General features: G+C 39.7%; 1 protein-coding gene across 10 annotated transcripts in view; it reads right to left on the bottom strand.

Moving 5' to 3' along the window:
* The window catches only part of trim71 (tripartite motif containing 71, E3 ubiquitin protein ligase), a 63,007-nt gene that overhangs the window by 27,979 nt on the left and 15,900 nt on the right, over positions 1 to 19,128 (bottom strand). For all 10 annotated transcript variants that reach the window (XR_009803545.1, XR_009803544.1, XR_009803546.1 and 7 more), the window contains one exon: positions 541 to 708. Coding sequence is in view for 2 of the 10 variants with exons in the window: in XM_061882567.1 (XP_061738551.1) it covers positions 541 to 708 (168 nt within the window). In the remaining 8 variants the exon portion in view is untranslated. The remainder of the gene's footprint in view (positions 1 to 540; positions 709 to 19,128) is intronic.

The raw sequence follows: 19,128 nt of genomic DNA, 5'->3' as shown, positions 1-19,128 counted from the left end.
AGGTGGGAGGGGCCTATCCCCAGGTACAAGACTGTGTTGGTGGGAGGGGCCTATCCCCAGGTACATGTCTGTGGAGGTGGGAGGTAGCCAGAGTACCCAGAGGGTATTGTGGGCTTTACCAGTGTCTGAAGTATGTTAGAGCAAATATAGACTGGAGTTCACTTATGTCACACCAACTGTTGCACCTGATGTTACCTGACCATTTAAAGGTATGTTGCACCTGATGTTCCCTGACCGTTTAAAGGTATGTCACACCAACTGTTGCACCTGATGTTCCCTGACCATTTAAAGGTATGTCACACCAACTGTTGCACCTGATGTTACCTGACCATGTAAAGGTATGTCACACCAACTGTTGCACCTGATGTTCCCTGACCATGTAAAGGTATGTCACACCAACTGTTGCACCTGATGTTACCTGACCATTTAAAGGTATGTCACACCAACTGTTGCACCTGATGTTCCCTGACCATGTAAAGGTATGTCACACCAACTGTTGCACCTGATGTTACCTGACCATGGACCAGGATGTTTCCTCACCTGCACGGCCTGTCGTCCCTTCTGTGCGTCCGCCAGCAGCTGGATGGTGACGGCCCTGCAGTCCTGCACGGCATCTTGGAGGTAAACAAAGGTGTGGCCCAGGTGACGGCCCATGCTGCACTCATTGCAGATGGGCATGGCGCAGGTCTCGCAGAAGAAGAGGAAAACCTGGGGGGGGGAGGAAGGAGGCTTTGAGTTGGAAGTTCAGATATTTGATGTTGAATTCACTCTTGAAACATCCAAACTGTGTGGCTGACAACCACATACTTAAGTCCCATTGACTTGAAATTTCTCATACAGCTCAATGTACTCTACGAAAGATTTGGAGTATAGGACAGCAACATGTTCTACAGGACTTAAGGGGACTGACAAGGACAGGTGTGTCAACTTCCAGCCAGATCGGCTAAAAACACAATAGAGCCCCTTTTTGCCGGGGCAACACCCGTACATCCTGACTCTGTCCTCAGAACTGCTCATTATTGACATGTATTGACATGGTGCCCATGAGCACAAAGACTGACCACACAGGATCGGATTTGCAAATAAACCACAGCAGTAATAAGTTCCACCATGGCATAGAACCTTGTGGTCCTAACAAACCACCGCAGTAATAAGTTCCACCATGGCATAGAACCTTGTGGTCCAAACAAACCACCGCAGTAATAAGTTCCACCATGGCATAAACCTTGTGGTCCTAACAAACCACAGCAGTAATAAGTTCCACCATGGCATAGAACCTTGTGATCCTAACAAACCACAGCAGTAATACATTCCACCATGGCATAGAACCTTGTGATCCTAACAAACCACAGCAGTAATAAGTTGCACCATGGCATAGAACCTTGTGGTCCAAACAAACCACCGCAGTAATAAGTTCCACCATGGCAAAGAACCTTGTGGTCCTAACAAACCACAGCAGAAATAAGTTCCACCATGGCATAGAACCTTGTGGTCCTAACAAACCACAGCAGTAATAAGTTCCAACATGGCATAGAACCTTGTGATCCTAACAAACCACAGCAGAAATAAGTTCCACCATGGCATAGAACCTTGTGATCCTAACAAACCACAGCAGTAATACGTTCCACCATGCGGGGAACCTTGTGATCCTAACAAACCACCGCAATAATAAGTTCCACCATGGCATAGAACCTTGTGATCCTAACAAACCACAGCAGTAATAAGTTCCACCATGGCATAGAACCCTGTGATCCTAACAAACCACAGCAGAAATAAGTTTCACCATGGCATAGAACCTTGTGATCCTAACAAACCACAGCAGTAATAAGTTCCACCATGGCATAGAACCTTGTGATCCTAACAAACCACAGCAGTAATACGTTCCACCATGGCATAGAACCTTGTGATCCTAAAAAACCACAGCAGTAATAAGTTCCACCATGGCATAGACCCTTGTGGTCCTAACAAACCACCTCAGTAATAAGTTCCACCATGGCATAAACCTTAAGGTCCTAACAAACCACAGCAGTAATAAGTTCCACCATGGCATATAACCTTGTGGTCCAAACAAACCACCGCAGTAATAAGTTCCACCATGGCATATAACCTTGTGGTCCAAACAAACCACCGCAGTAATAAGTTCCACCATGGCATAGAACCTTGTGGTCCTAACAAACCACAGCAGTAATAAGTTCCACCATGGCATAGAACCTTGTGGTCCAAACAAACCACAGCAGTAATAAGTTCCACCATGGCATACAACCTTGTGGTCCAAACAAACCACCGCAGTAATAAGTTCCACCATGGCAAAGAACCTTGTGGTCCAAACAAACCACAGCAGTAATAAGTTCCACCATGGCATAGAACATTGTGATCCTAACAAACCACAGCAGAAATAAGTTCCAACATGGCATAGACCTTGTGATCCTAACAAACCACAGCAGAAATAAGTTCCACCATGGCATAGAACCTTGTGGTCCAAACAAACCACCGCAGTAATAAGTTCCACAATGGCAAAGAACCTTGTGATCCTAACAAACCACAGCAGTAATAAGTTCCACCATGGCATAGAACATTGTGATCCTAACAAACCACAGCAGAAATAAGTTCCACCATGGCATAGAACCTTGTGATCCTAACAAACCACAGCAGTAATAAGTTCCACCATGGTATAGAACCTTGTGGTCCTAACAAACCACAGCAGTAATAAGTTCCGCCATGGCATTGAACTTTGTGATCCTAACAAACCACAGCAGGAATATGTTCCACCATGGTATAGTACCTTGTGGTCCTAACAAACCACAGCAGTAATAAGTTCCACCATGGCATAGAACCTTGTGATCCTAACAAACCACAGCAGTAATAAGTTCCACCATGGCATAGAACCTTGTGATCCTAACAAACCACAGCAGTAATAAGTTCCACCATGGCATAGAACCTTGTGATCCTAACAAACCACAGCAGTAATAAGTTCCACCATGGCATAGAACCTTGTGATCCTAACAAACCACAGCAGTAATAAGTGCCACCATGGCATAGAACCTTGTGATCCTAACAAACCACAGCAGTAATACGTTCCACCATGCGGGGAACCTTGTGATCCTAACAAACCACCGCAATAATAAGTTCCACCATGGCATAGAACCTTTACACCTTATCCCATGTGGATATTTTGCCTTTGCCTTGAATGAACACTTGATGCATTTAATCACAGCAGTATGATGATTCTATGTGTCTGCACCAGGGGTCACCAACACTGTGCCCGCGGGCACCAGGTCGCCCGTAAGGACCAGATGAGTCGCCCGCTGGCCTGTTCTAAAAATAGCTCAAATAGCAGCACTTACCAGTGAGCTGCATCTATTTTTTAAATTGTATTTATTTACTAGCAAGCTGGTCTCGCTTTGCACGACATTTTTAATTCTAAGAGAGACAAAACTCAAATAGAATTTGGAAATCCAAGAAAATATTTTAAAGACTTGGTTTTCACTTGTTTAAATAAATTTGTTTATTTTTTGTACTTTGCTTTTCATAACTTTCAGAAAGACAACTTTAGAGAAAAAATACAACCTTAAAAACGATTTTAGGATTTTAAACCTTTTTAACTTTTAAATTACTTCCTCTTCTGTCAAGACAAGTGAAGTGAAGTGAAAAATATTTATATAGCGCTTTTCTCAAGTGACTCAAAGCGCTTTACATAGTGAATCCCAATATCTAAGTTACATTTAAACCAGTGTGGGTGGCACTGGGAGCAGATGGGTAAAGTGTCTTGCCCAAGGACACAACGGCAGTGACAAGGATGGCGGAAGCGGGAATTGAACCTGCAACCCTCAAGTTGCTGGCACGGCCACTCTACCAACCGAGCTATACAGCCCCACCTTAAAAACGATTTTAGGATTTTAAACCTTTTTAACTTTTAAATTACTTCTTCTTTCCTGACAACTTAAATCAATGTTCAGGTATTTTTTTTTTTGTAAAGAATAATAAATACATTTCAATTTAATTCTTCATTTTAGCTTCTGTTTTTTCAATGAAGAATATTTGTGAAATATTTATTCAAACTTATTATGATTAAAATTTTATAAAATTGTTCTGGCAAATCTAAAAAAAATCTGTAGAATCAAATTTAAATCTTATTTCAAAGTCTTTTGAATTTCTTTTAAAATGTTTGTTCTGGAAAATCTAGAAGAAATAATGATTTGTCTTTGTTAGAAATATAGCTTGGTCCAATTTGTTATATATTCTAACAAAGTGCAGATTGGATTTTAACCTATTTAAAACATGTCATCAAAATTATAAAATTAATCTTAATCAAGAAAAATTACTAATATTCCATAAATTATTTTTTTAATTTTTTCAAAAATATTTGAATTAGCTAGGTTTTCTATTCTTTTTTTCGGTTGAATTTTGAATTTTAAAGAGTCGAAATTGAAGATAATCTATAATTCAAATTTGAATTTTTTTCCTGTTTTCTCCTCTTTTAAACTTTTCAATTAAGTGTTTTTTTCATCATTTATTCCCTACAAAAAACCCTCTGTAGAAGGAAAAAAAATGTACGACGGAATGACAGACAGAAATACCCTTTTTTAAATTATTTTATATTTATCTGTTTCTATATATATATATTGTGAGAAATCATTAAGATGATCAGTGTTTCCACAAAGATAAATATCATTAATCATTAATAATAACAGAGTAAAAGGTCAATTGAGCCAATTGGCTATTTCTGGTAATTTATTTAAGTGTGTATCAAACTGGTAGCCCTTCGCATTAATCAGTACCCAAGAAGTAGCTCTTGCTTTCACAATGGTTGGTGACCCCTGGGTTAGAATGTTCGTCCTGAGATGGGCAGGTTGTGAGTTCAAACCCCGGCCGAATCATACCAAAGACTATAAAAATGGGAGCCATTAACTCCCTGCTTGAAACTCAGCATCAAAGGTTGTAATTGGGGGTTAAATCACCACAAATCATTCCCGGGCGCGGCCACCGCTGCTACTCAATGCTCCCCTCACCTCCCAAGGGTGATGGGTCAAATGCAGAGGTTAATCTCACCACACTTTGTGTGTGTGTGTGTGTGTGTGTGTGTGTGTGTGCCAATCATTGCTACTTTAACTAACTTTAAATCAGAAATAAATGATAATGGCTTGAATATATTCTGATGCTACTTCAAGCTATTGTCCGCACTTTGGAGACTGATGAGCCCATACTGGGGGGGTGGGGGGGGGGGGGGGGGGTGTATGACATTATACTGACTGGCAGGCAGTGGGAGGGTGTATGACACCATAGTGACTGGCAGGCAGTGGGAGGGTGTATGACACCATAGTGACTGGCAGGCAGTGGGAGGTGGGGAGATGGGGGTGTTTGAGCCCATAGCAGGGGTCGGCAACCCAAAATGTTGAAAGAGCCATATTCTACCAAAAATACATAAACAAATCCGTCTGGAGCCGCAAAAAACATAAAGATAGTGTGTCATGAGATATAAATTGAATTATTAGGACTTAAAGGAGCTCAAATATAGCTACAAATGAGGCATAATGATGCAATATGTACATACAGCTAGCCTAAATAGTCACTGCATGACATAGCCGTCATGCAGTGACCAAATATGTCTGATTAGCACTCCACACAAGTCAATAACATCAACAAAACTCACCTTTGTGCATTCATGCACAACGTTAAAAGTTTGGTGGACAAAATGAGACAGAAAAAGGAGTGGCATAAAACACGTCCTAGAAAGTCGGAGAAAGTTCTACATGTAAACCAGGTTGTGTCCAAAGTGCAGCCCGGGGGTAATTTTTTAACGGCCCTAAGCACATTCTAAAAATACGATTAAAAAAATAAAAAACAGAAAAAGTTGTATAAAAGAGTAAACAGGTGAAATGTGACAACAAAATGTTTCAATGTTTACCCTAATAGTGTGAGTTTTCCTTGGCCTTATGTGGGCTTACCGAGGATGTCGGAGTGGTTTGTGCAGCCCTTTGAGACACTAGTGATTTAGGGCTATATAAGTAAACATTGATTGACTAATAATAACACAAAGCTGCCATGCAGGCTGTTATTTTCTTTAATAATCAAAATCAATGTCACATTAAATATTCCACTTTGAGATATTTTTGGGGTAAAATGTTGCATATTTTGTTTGCCCTATAAAAAACAGAGTGTTTTTTCTGAAGAAGGGCCTAATAAGAAGAAACAAAAAACATAAACAACAAAAAAAGTTATAATTGACAAATGGATCTGAAGTTGATCTCAAGACGATTGTGTTTAAACAGTAAAAAAAAATTAAAGTTTTTTTTTTTAATGAGTAGGACCCTTTTGAAACCCCAATAATTTTAGTGCGATATTTTTTTGTGTCATTGCAAAAAAAAAAAAAAATTGAAATCAATGGTGTTATGTGTTGACATTTTTAAGGCTCCAATTATTCTATAATCTCAAATATTCCACTTTAAAATTCTATTGGGGGAAACTATTGCATATTTTGTGTTTTTTTAATCATAACAAAACGAGGTTTTCTTTGACAAAAAGGGCATACAACTTAAATATTAAAAACTTTATATTGACAGATAGACCTAATGTTGATCTAGAGCAGGGGTAGGGAACCTATGGCTCAGGAGCCAGATGTGGCTCTTTTGATGACTGCATCTGGCTCTCATATAAATCTTAGCTGACATTGCTTAACATGATAAGTAATTAATAATTCCGCTGGTAATCACAGTGTTAAAAATAACGTTCAAATTATAAAACATTCTCATGCATTTTAATCCAAGCCTCCCTTTTCTATCGCACCTGTTCAAGATGTCGCATTAATGGAAAGAAGTATTATATTTATTATTGGTTAACTTTTAGAATAACAATGTTATTAAAAAGAATAAGATGCGTATTATACTCTTAAAATGTTGGTCTTACTTAAAAATGCACACATTTCGTTGTATTCAGTGTTAAAAGATATTATATGGCTCTCATGGAAATACATTTTGAAATATTTGGCTTTCATGGCTCTCTCAGCCCTGATCTAGAGATTTAAACCTTGAATAACAATAATACAAATTAATGACGCATTTTAAATATTTTTATGACCAAAATCCTTTGGGGTCCCTGGGATCAAGCCTGAGTGGAGGCCTAAATGTATATTTTTACACATATATTGTACTGTTTTTTGAAATAAAAACATCAAAATGGCCCCCGCTTGCTTTGATTTTTCAGTGTGCAGCCCTCAGTGGAAAAAGTTTGGACACCCCTGATGTAAACAAACTATGCAGAGTTCAAGGACCGAAAATTAGTAGGACAAAACGGCGCCTGCCAAATACTGGAATCAGTGAAGGATGTTTAAAAGGGAACATTATCACCAGACCTATGTAAGCGTCAATATATACCTTGATCTATTTTTTTAACCGATTTCCGAACTCTAAATGGGTGAATTTTGGCGAATTAAACGCCTTTCTGTTTATCGCGCTGGAGGCGATGACGTCAGAATGTGACGTCGCCGAGGTAACACACCCATCATTTTAATTTTCAACGCATTACAAACACCGGGTCTCAGCTCCGTTTTTTTTGACTATTTTTTGGAACCTTGGAGACATCATGCCTCGTCGGTGTGTTGTCGGAGGGTGTAACAACACTAACAGGGAGGGATTCAAGTTGCACCACTGGCCCGAAGATGCCAAAGTGTCAGACCCCCATTGAATGTGCCAGAGTGTCTCCACATTTGACCGGCGATGCTAAGGCAGACATGGCACAGAGATGTATGGATAACCTGCAGATGCATTTGCAACGATAGTCAACAAAATCAAAAAGGTGAGTTTTGTTGATTTTGACTGCCAGCTAATCGATGCTAACATGTTATTTACCGGCGGTGCTAAAGCAGACATGGAACAGAGATGTATGGATAACCTGTAGATGCATTTGCAACTATATTATGTTTCCTTCCACCCACATTTAATGCGAAAAAAAACACTTACCAATCGACGGATTTAAGTTGCTCCCGTGTCAAAAGATGCGAAAGTCCTGATCGTTTGGTCCGCACATTTTACCGGCGATGCTAACGCAGCTATTCGGCCATGCTATGGCTATGAATAGCGTCAATAGCTATTCGCTCAATAGCTTCAGTTTCTTCTTCAATATTTTCATACTCCAACCATCTGTTTCAATACATGCGTAATCTGTTGAATCGCTTAAGTCGCTGAAATCCGAGTTTGAATCCGAGCTAATGTCGCTATATCGTGCTGTGGTATTCCCACTGTTTGTTTACATTGGCAGCACTGTGTGACGTCACAGGGAAATGGCCAGTGTCTTCGCAGAGAGACGAAAATAATGCACTTTAAAGGTTTATTTAGGGATATTCCGAGACCGGTAAAATTTAGAAAAAAATTTCAAAAAATACAACAAGTCACTGGGAACTGATTTATATTGTTTTTAACCCTTTTGAAATTGTGATAATGTCCCCCTTTAAGGCTCCAATTATTCTATAATCTCAAACATTCCACTTTAAAATTCTACTGGTGGAAACTATTGCATTTTTTTTTTCCATAACAAAACAAGGTTTTCTTTGACAAAGAGGGCATACAACTTAAATCTTTGAAAAACTTTATATTGACAGATAGACCTAATGTTGAATTAATGACACATTTTAAATATTTTTATGACCAAAATCCTTTGGGGTCCCCGGGATCAAGTGGAGGCCTAAATGTATATTTTTACACATACTGTATATTGTATTGGTTTTTGAAATAAAAACATATCAAAACGGCCCATGCTTGCTTTGATTTTTCACTGTGCGGCCCTCAGTGGAAAAAGTTTGGACACCCCTGATGTAAACGAACTACGGGGAGTTCAAGGACCGAAAATTAGTAGGACAAAACGCCGCTTGCCAAATACTGGAATCAGTGAAGCATGTTTAATATAAACAGTGTGCTTTATAGCAATTAGGGAGGTTTGTGTCATGTTTGTCCTCCCACAGAAACCATATTGAAACAAAAAATATGTTTTACCCTCATCTTTTTCTAGTTTTCATATATTTTTGAAAAAGCTCCAGAGAGCCACTAGGGCGGCGCTGAAGAGCCGCATGCCGGGGGTTGCCGACCCCCCGGCCCTTAGTGACTGGCAGGCAGTGGGAGGTGGGGGGGGAGTAAAATGGCTGCAAACAAGCCCAGGCAAGATGGGGGAGGGGAGGGGGGACACGCAGTCATGCCAGAGACACTGGACTTTCTTCAAGCTGCTTTTTTATCTCGGCTTTCCTCACTTTTCTGACATCCTCATATTCTGGGCCTTTTTTTTGTAGCATGTCAAATAAAACAGGTTTTACAAATGTTGTTTTTGCCAAACAATAAGTGCCAGCTTCTTTGCAAAAATTGCCTCAATAACGACATGCTTGTGCACTAAAAAAATAACCAGTGCTAAAAATCATAGAGCAGCAAAAAAGAAAAGATTGAGTGTTTCCAGTCATGAGCACATCCTCACATACAAATACATACCACTAGGGAGATATTCCACTACAACTGTTCTTTGAACTCAAATATTTGCATTTTAGCCAAAGGGGGCCTGAGGCTTTTGAGTGAAATGTTTTTACGATGCGTCAGCAGACAAGAAAGTTGAGGTGTAGACTTTGTGGCAGCAGCAGACAAACACAATTAGCAACTTCCTGTTCCAAAGTCTGGCTTTGGCACAAAGAATTGTCTGAAGGCACAAACAGCTTAGAAATGTGGACTAGGTCAACTGGTTAGAGTTGACACATATACATATGAAATGTTAAGTGTGGATCACTTCTTCTCAAATAGGGAGGCCAACATGCTTTATCAGTATCATGCTTTACACCCTGCAACACATTGTTATTTATCAGTATCATGCTTTACACCTTGCAACACATTGTTATTTATCAGTATCATGCTTTACACCCTGCAACATCTTATTTATCAGTATCATGCTTTACACCCTGCAACACATTATTTATCAGTATCATGCTTCACACCCTGCAACATCTTATTTATCAGTATCATGCTTTACACCCTGCAACATGTCATTTATCAGTATCATGCTTTACACCCTGCAGCATGTTATTTATCAGTATCATGTTTTACACCCCGCAACATGTTATTTATCAGTATCATGCTTTACACCCTGCAACATGTTATTTATCAGTATCATGCTTTACACCCTGCGACATCTTATTTATCAGTATCATGCTTTACACCCTGCAACATGTTATTTATCAGTATCATGCTTTACACCCTGCAACACATTGTTATTTATCAGTATCATGCTTTACACCCTGCGACATCTTATTTATCAGTATCATGCTTTACACCCTGCAACATGTTATTTATCAGTATCATGCTTTACACCCTGCAACATGTTATTTATCAGTATCATGCTTTACACCCTGCAACATGTCATTTATCAGTATCATGCTTTACACCCTGCAGCATGTTATTTATCAGTATCATGTTTTACACCCCGCAACATGTTATTTATCAGTATCATGCTTTACACCCTGCAACATGTTATTTATCAGTATCATGCTTTACACCCTGCGACATCTTATTTATCAGTATCATGCTTTACACCCTGCAACATGTTATTTATCAGTATCATGCTTTACACCCTGCAACATGTTATTTATCAGTATCATGCTTTACACCCTGCAACACATTGTTATTTATCAGTATCATGCTTTACACCCTGCGACATCTTATTTATCAGTATCATGCTTTACACCCTGCAACATGTTATTTATCAGTATCATGCTTTACACCCTGCAACATGTTATTTATCAGTATCATCATGCTTTACACCCTGCAACATCTTGTTATTTATCAGTATCATGCTTTACACCCTGCAACATGTTAATTATCAGTATCATGTTTAAACCCTGCAACATCTTGTTATTTATCAGTATCATGCTTTACACCCTGCAACACATTGTTATTTATCAGTATCATGCTTTACACCCTGCGACATCTTATTTATCAGTATCATGCTTTACACCCTGCAACATGTTATTTATCAGTATCATGCTTTACACCCTGCAACATCTTATTTATCAGTATCATCATGCTTTACACCCTGCAACATCTTGTTATTTATCAGTATAATGCTTTACACCCTGCAACATGTTATTTATCAGTATCATGCTTTACACCCTGCAACATGTTAATTATCAGTATCATGTTTAAACCCTGCAACATCTTGTTATTTATCAGTATCATGCTTTACACCCTGCAACATCTTGTTATTTATCAGTATCATGCTTTACACCCTGCAACATCTTGTTATTTATCAGTATCATGCTTTACACCCTGCAACATATTATTTATCAGTATCATGCTTTACAGCAGGGGTCACCAACCTTTTTGAAACCAAGAGCTACTTCTTGGGAAATAGCCAATTTGCTCAATTTACCTTTAACTCTATGTTATTATTAATAAATAATGATATCTTTGTGGAAACACTGATTATCTTAATGATTTCTCACAATAAATATATATAGAAACAGATAAATATATTTAAAAAAAGGGTATTTCTGTCATTCCGTCATACATTTTTTTTCCTTCTACGGAAGGTTTTTTTGTAGAGAATAAATGATGAAAAAAACACTTAATTGAACGGTTTAAAAGCGGAGAAATCAGGAAAAAAATGAACATGAAAATTTGAAACACAGTTTCTCTTCAATTTCGACTCTTTGAAATTCAAAATTCAACCGTAAAAAAGAAGGGGAAAAACTAGCTAATTCGAATCTTTTTGGAAAAATAAAAAAAAAGAATTTATGGAACATCATTAGTAATTTTTCCTGATTAAGATAAATTTTAGAATTTTGATGACATGTTTTAAATAAGTTAATCCAATCTGCACTTTGTAAGAATATATAACAAATTGGACCAAGCTATATTTCTGAGACAAATCATTATTTCTTCTACATTTTCCCAAAATTTTTTTTAAAATAAATTCAAAAGACTGGCTTTTAATTTTTTGCGGCTCCAGAGAAATTTAAATTTGATTCTACAGATTTTCTAGATTTGCCAGAATATATATTTTTTTAATTTTAATCAAAATAAGTTTGAAGGAATATTTCACAAATATTCTTCGTTGAAAAAACAGAAGCTAAAATGAAGAATTAAAATACAATTTATTTATTATTCTTTACAATTAAAAAAATTTACTTGAACATTGATTTAAATTGTCAGGAAAGAAGAGGAAGGAATTTAAAAAGGTAAAAAGTTTTTTTGTGTTTAAAAATCCTAAAATCATTTTTAAGGTTGTATTTCCTCTAAAATTGTCTTTCTGAAAGTTATAAGAAGCAAAGTAAAAAAATAAATGCATTTATTTAAACAAGTGAAGACCAAGTCTTTAAAATATTTTCTTGTATTTTCAAATTCTATTTGAGTTTTGTCTCTCTTAGAATTAAAAATGTCGAGCAAAGCGAGACCAGCTTGCTAGTAAATAAATAAAATTATAAAAAAAATAGAGGCAGCTCACTGGTAAGTGCTGCTTTTTGAGCTATTTTTAGAACAGGCCAGCGGGCGACTCATCTGGTCCTTACGGGCACCGCCTTGGTGACCCCTTATATATACCCTGCAACATGTTATTTATACACAACAGGTGTCAGCACACAGGCGTCACCACACAGGTGTCACCACACAGACACAGGCGTCACCGCACAGGTGTCACCACACAGACACAGGCGTCACCACACATACACAAGCGTCACCGCACAGGTGTCACCACACAGACACAGGCGTCACCACACATACACAAGCGTCACCGCACAGGTGTCACCACACAGACACAGGCGTCACCACACAGGTGTCACCACACAGACACAGGCGTCACCACACAGGTGTCACCACACAGACACAGGCGTCACCACACAGACACAGGCGTCACCGCACAGGTGTCTGTACACAGGCGTCACCACACAGACACAGGCGTCACCGCACAGGTGTCTGTAAACAGGCGTCACCACACAGGTGTCACCACACAGACACAGGCGTCACCGCACAGGCGTCACCACACAGACACAGGCGTCGGCGCACAGGTGTCTGTACACAGGCGTCACCACACAGGTGTCACCACACAGACACAGGCGTCAGCGCACAGGTGTCTGTGTGGTGACGCCTGTGTCTGTACACAGGCGTCAGCGCACAGACACAGGCGTCAGCGCAAAGACACAGGCGTCAGCGCAGCCTGCATTGAAAGGCTGGAGTGCCAGCAGCTGGCTGCAAGATGTGGGCGGCGGCTGTAAGGAAGCTATCTTATTGGAGCACAGCGGAGAAAGAAAACAAGCCTTGGTCAGCTGACCTGCAGCACGTGTGTGACTTACACTTACTGTACATACAGTGCGTGTGTGTGTGTGTGTGTGAGAGACTTACACATACTGTACATACAGTGTGTGTGTGTGTGACTTACACATACTGTGCATACAGTGTAGGATGTGTGTGTGTATGTCACTTACACATACTGTACATACAGTGTGTGTGTGTGTGTGTGTGACTTACACATACTGTACATACAGTGTGTGTGTGTGACTTACACATACTGTGCATACAGTGTAGGATGTGTGTGTGTATGTCACTTACACGTACTGTACATACAGTGTAGGATGTGTGTGTGTGTGACTTACACATACTGTACATACAGTGTAGGATTTGTGTGTGTGTGTGTGTGTGTGAGACTTACACATACTGTATATACAGTGTAGGATGATGATGATAATATAAGAGGTAGTACTGCCTATGATGTCATGGACAGTCACACACACAACTATGATGTCATGGACAGTCATTCACACACCTAGATGTCATGGACAGGCACACACACCTATGATGTCATGGACAGGCACACACACCTATGATGTGATGCACGGTCACATTCACCTATGATTTCATGGACAGTCATATACACACCTATGATGTCATGGACAGTCATATACACATCTATGATGTCATGGACAGTCATATACATACCTATGATGTCATGGACAGTCACACACATGTCATGGACAGTCTCACACACACACCTATGATGTCATGGACTGTCTCACACACACACACCTATGATGTCATGGACTGTCTCACACACACACCTATGATGACATGGACTGTCTCATACACACACCTATGATGACATGGACTGTCTCACACACACACCTATGATGTCATGGACTGTCACACACACCTATGATGTCATGGACTGTCACATACACCTATGATGTCAAGGACTGTCACATACACCTGTGATGTCACGGACTGTCACACACACCTATGATGTCATGGACCTTCACACACACCTATGTCATGGACAGTCATATACACACCTATCATGTCATGGACAGTCATATACACACCTATGATGTCATGGAGTGTCACACACACCTATGATGTCATGGACTGTCACATACACCTGTGATGTCACGGACTGTCACACACACCTATGATGTCATGGACCTTCACACACACCTATGATGTCATGGACAGTCATATACACACCTATCATGTCATGGACAGTCATATACACACCTATGATGTCATGGACAGTCATATACACACCTATCATGTCATGGACAGTCATATACACACCTATGATGTCATGGACAGTCACATACACCTATGATGTCATGGACAGTCATATACACACCTATGATGTCATGGAGTGTCACACACACCTATGATGTCATGGACTGTCACACACACCTATGATGTCATGGACAGTCACACACACCTATGATGTCATGGACAGTCATATACACACCTATGATATCATGGACAGTCATATACACACCTATGATATCATGGACAGTCATATACACACACCTATGATGTCATGGACAGTCATATACACACCTATGATGTCATGGACACACCTATGATGTCATGGACAGTCATATACACACCTATGATGTCATGGACAGTCATATACACACCTATGATGTCATGGACAGTCATATACACACCTATGATGTCATGGACAGTCATATACACACCTATGGTGTCATGGACAGTCATATACACACCTATGGTGTCATGAACAGTCATATACACACTTATGGTGTCATGGACAGTCATATACACACCTATGATGTCATGGAGTGTCACACACACCTATGATGTCATGGACTGTCACACACACCTATGATGTCATGGACAGTCACACACACCTATGATGTCATGGACAGTCATATACACACCTATGATGTCATGGACAGTCATATACACACCTATGATATCATGGACAGTCATATACACACCTATGATGTCATGGACAGTCATATACACACCTATGATGTCATGGATAGTCATATACACATCTATGATGTCATGGACAGTCATATACACACCTATGATGTCATGAACAGTCATATACACACTTATGGTGTCATGGACAGTCATATACACACCTATGATGTCATGGAGTCATATACACACCTATGATGTCATGGACAGTCATATACACACCTATGGTGTCATGAACAGTCATATACACACCTATGATGTCATGGACAGTCATATACACACCTATGGTGTCATGAACAGTCATATACACACTTATGGTGTCATGGACAGTCATATACACACCTATGATGTCATGGAGTGTCACACACACCTATGATGTCATGGACTGTCACACACACCTATGATGTCATGGACAGTCACACACACCTATGATATCATGGACAGTCATATACACACCTATGATGTCATGGACAGTCATATACACACCTATGATGTCATGGACAGTCATATACACACCTATGATGTCATGGATAGTCATATACACACCTATGATGTCATGGACAGTCATATACACACCTATGATGTCATGGACAGTCATATACACACCTATGATGTCATGAACAGTCATATACACACTTATGGTGTCATGGACAGTCATATACACACCTATGATGTCATGGACAGTCATATACACACCTATGATGTCATGGACAGTCATATACACACCTATGATGTCATGAACAGTCATATACACACTTATGGTGTCATGGACAGTCATATACACACCTATGGTGTCATGGACAGTCATATACACACCTATAGTGTCATGGACAGTCTCACACACACACACACACCTATGATGTCATGGACTGTCTCACACACACACCTATGATGTCATGGACAGTCACATACACCTATGGTGTCATGGAAAGTCACACACAGCTATGATGTCATGGACTGTCAAATTCACCTATGATGTCATGGACAGTCACATACACCTATGATGTCATGGACAGTCACATACACCTATGATGTCATGGACAGTCACACACACCTATGATGTCATGGACAGACACAAACGAATGATGTCATGGACAGTCACACACACCTATGATGTCATGGACTGTCACATACACCTATGATGTCATGGACTATGAGATACACCTATGATGTCATGGACAGACACACAAATATCTGATTTCATGGACAGTCACACACACACACGCGATGTCACACACAAGTATGATGTCACGGAATGTCACACACAGGTATGATGTCACGGACTGTCACACACACACGTATGATGTCATTGACTGTTTCACACACACACACACACACACACACACACACACACACACACACACACACACACACACACACACACACACACACACACACACACAGAATTGTAGGGTGGTGGTCAGCAGCAAGTGACTTCATGGATGTTGTTGATATATTTTGTCAGCATTTCTGCTGCCAAATGTGCAAGTGGAGAAGAGTTTGGATTTGGACTGGGATGGTAAAGAAGTGGAATGAATGTTTGATCATACATGTGGCCAACATGGACGTGCTCTACACGGCTAAGAGAAAATAATCCATCTTCCACTAGTTGTTTTAAGCTATAAATCTTCTCTTCTCCTCATTTGGGATGTCTGTTGTGATTTCACTTCCTGCTTCCATGACCCACCCTATCCTGCCTCTGATTGGCCTAACCTCAACCAATGGTGACTCATCATGACAACAACTAACCAATCATGGATGTTCTTCTACTCTTGGAAGGAGGGAAGGGAGGGTGTTTGGTCAAATAAATGATATCCATATTACTTCATTCATATCTTCTTCATTCTTCAAAAATATATCCATATATCTTACAAACTCCATATTACCCAGCCCTAATACTTGCAAGCACGCATACGCACGCACACACTTGTATTTCAAACCTTCTGGAGACCTTCAAAAAATGCCTCCCTCTTTAGGACCAGCCTTTCTAGATATATAAAGATATGTATTCCCAACATTAATAACATTTACATACTATGCAAATATAGAAAAGCTTGTTGTGAAAAATAAGTTGGAATTTCACAGGAAAAAGGTCACAATTTCACAAGGACAACTTAGAATTTTGGCAGTGTTAATAATAAACGCCAACATTTAACTTAACGCAAGTCAGAATTTTACAAGAACAACGGAACATTTGTGACAAAAGTTTGAGTTTTACTCAATAACAGTCTTAATTTTACAAGAAAAGCTTACAATTTTGGCAATTTTATGAAAAGGTTCGCAAGTTTTTTCGACAAAAGTCACAATTTTATAAGAAAATCTAAACATTTTGGCAATATTATTAACTGACTATAATAATCGGAATTTTAATCTGCAAAAATTTAACACAAGTCACTATTTTACAGAAACAACACAACATTTGGCAATATTGCGACGACAAAAGTCACCATTTTGCATTAAAAAGTAAGAATTTTATAAGAAAAAGTAATAATTTTACGAGAAAATAATGCAATATTGCAGAAACAGAAAGAATATAAGAAATTGTTTCCAATTTTATAAGAACAAGTCGACACATTGTGATAAATAAACTGCTTTTAGTTAATGATTTTTTTGGGTAATTTTCTTTGTAATTGGTTTTAAATATTCATGATTTACTTCAAGTTATTACAGCATGTCTCTATATACATATTTATTTGTTGTTTTTAAAAAAATGTAGGCCAAAAGGGGAGCATTTCAATTTCTTACACACACTTGTTATTTCATATGTTGGCCAGAGGGGGAGCACTTTTAAAACCGACAGTCGATTTGAAAAATCCCTCCTTTTTGGGACCACCCTCATTTTGATAGATGTCACCAGCAGGGGTGCAATGAGAAATTGTCTATTAGATGCAATGTTATTGGGACCATGATTTATGTCATCACTTGGTCACACCTCCTCATATGGAAGATACTTTTCCTTGGTGATGTCTCAAGAAAAGTGGAAACAGACACACATACTTGTATTTGATACCTTCTGGAGACCTGAGAAAAATGCCTCAAATGTTCCCCTTCAGCACGTGTGTATGTGTATGTGAGAGAAATGAATGAGTGAATGTCCCACAGCTTGATCAGCGTGACCAGCGGGCTAAAGAGTGACAGGATTATCATATCATTAGCGGCCGCGCCTTTGGTGTAATCCTATTTTCCATTTCGACTTACTCAAGTCACTGGCAGCGTGACGTCTTCATTTTAAAAAAAGGTACATATTCATTTTGACAGTCCGTAAAGTGAACTCTGTAACCACTAGGGGTGTAACGGTACGTGTATTCGTATTGAACCGATTCGGTACGGGGGTTCGGTTGGGAGGTGTACCGAATGAGTTTCAACACGGACATATTAAGAAGCGCACCACACGTCGTGTAAACAATGCACGCCGAGGCACAACATGCGGCATGCTAGCAGCGACCGGGCTGTGATATCTCCTCTTTTCACCGGATATGTCCTCTTTTGCGGGGCTGTCCGGGTGGAGTTTCTTAAAGTTAAAGTCCCAATGATTGTCACACACACACACTAGGTATGGCGAAATTATTCTCTGCATTTGACCCATCACCCTTGATCACCTCCTGGGAGGCGAGGGGAGCAGCGGTGCCGCGCCCGGGAATCTTTTATGGTAATTTAACCCCCAATTCCAACCCTTAATGCTGAGTGCCAAGCAGGGAGATAATGGGTCCCATTTTTATTCTCTTTGGTATGACTCGGCTGGGGTTAATGCCTCAAATGTCCGGCATTTTAAGTTAGGGTTGCGTGTATTTTCAATGTACGTTCGGGGTTAAAAACAAAACAAATTGTGCGCGCAGCAGCATTGGTGAGGGAGGGGAAGAGAGAGAGAGAGCGAGAGAGTTATGATAAACGCGCATGCGTCGCCGGGCTC

Source organism: Nerophis ophidion, linkage group LG21 (genome assembly GCF_033978795.1).
Source record: "Nerophis ophidion isolate RoL-2023_Sa linkage group LG21, RoL_Noph_v1.0, whole genome shotgun sequence".
NCBI classification, from domain to species: Eukaryota; Metazoa; Chordata; class Actinopteri; order Syngnathiformes; family Syngnathidae; genus Nerophis; species Nerophis ophidion.
This window is presented reverse-complemented; position numbering and strand designations above follow the sequence as displayed.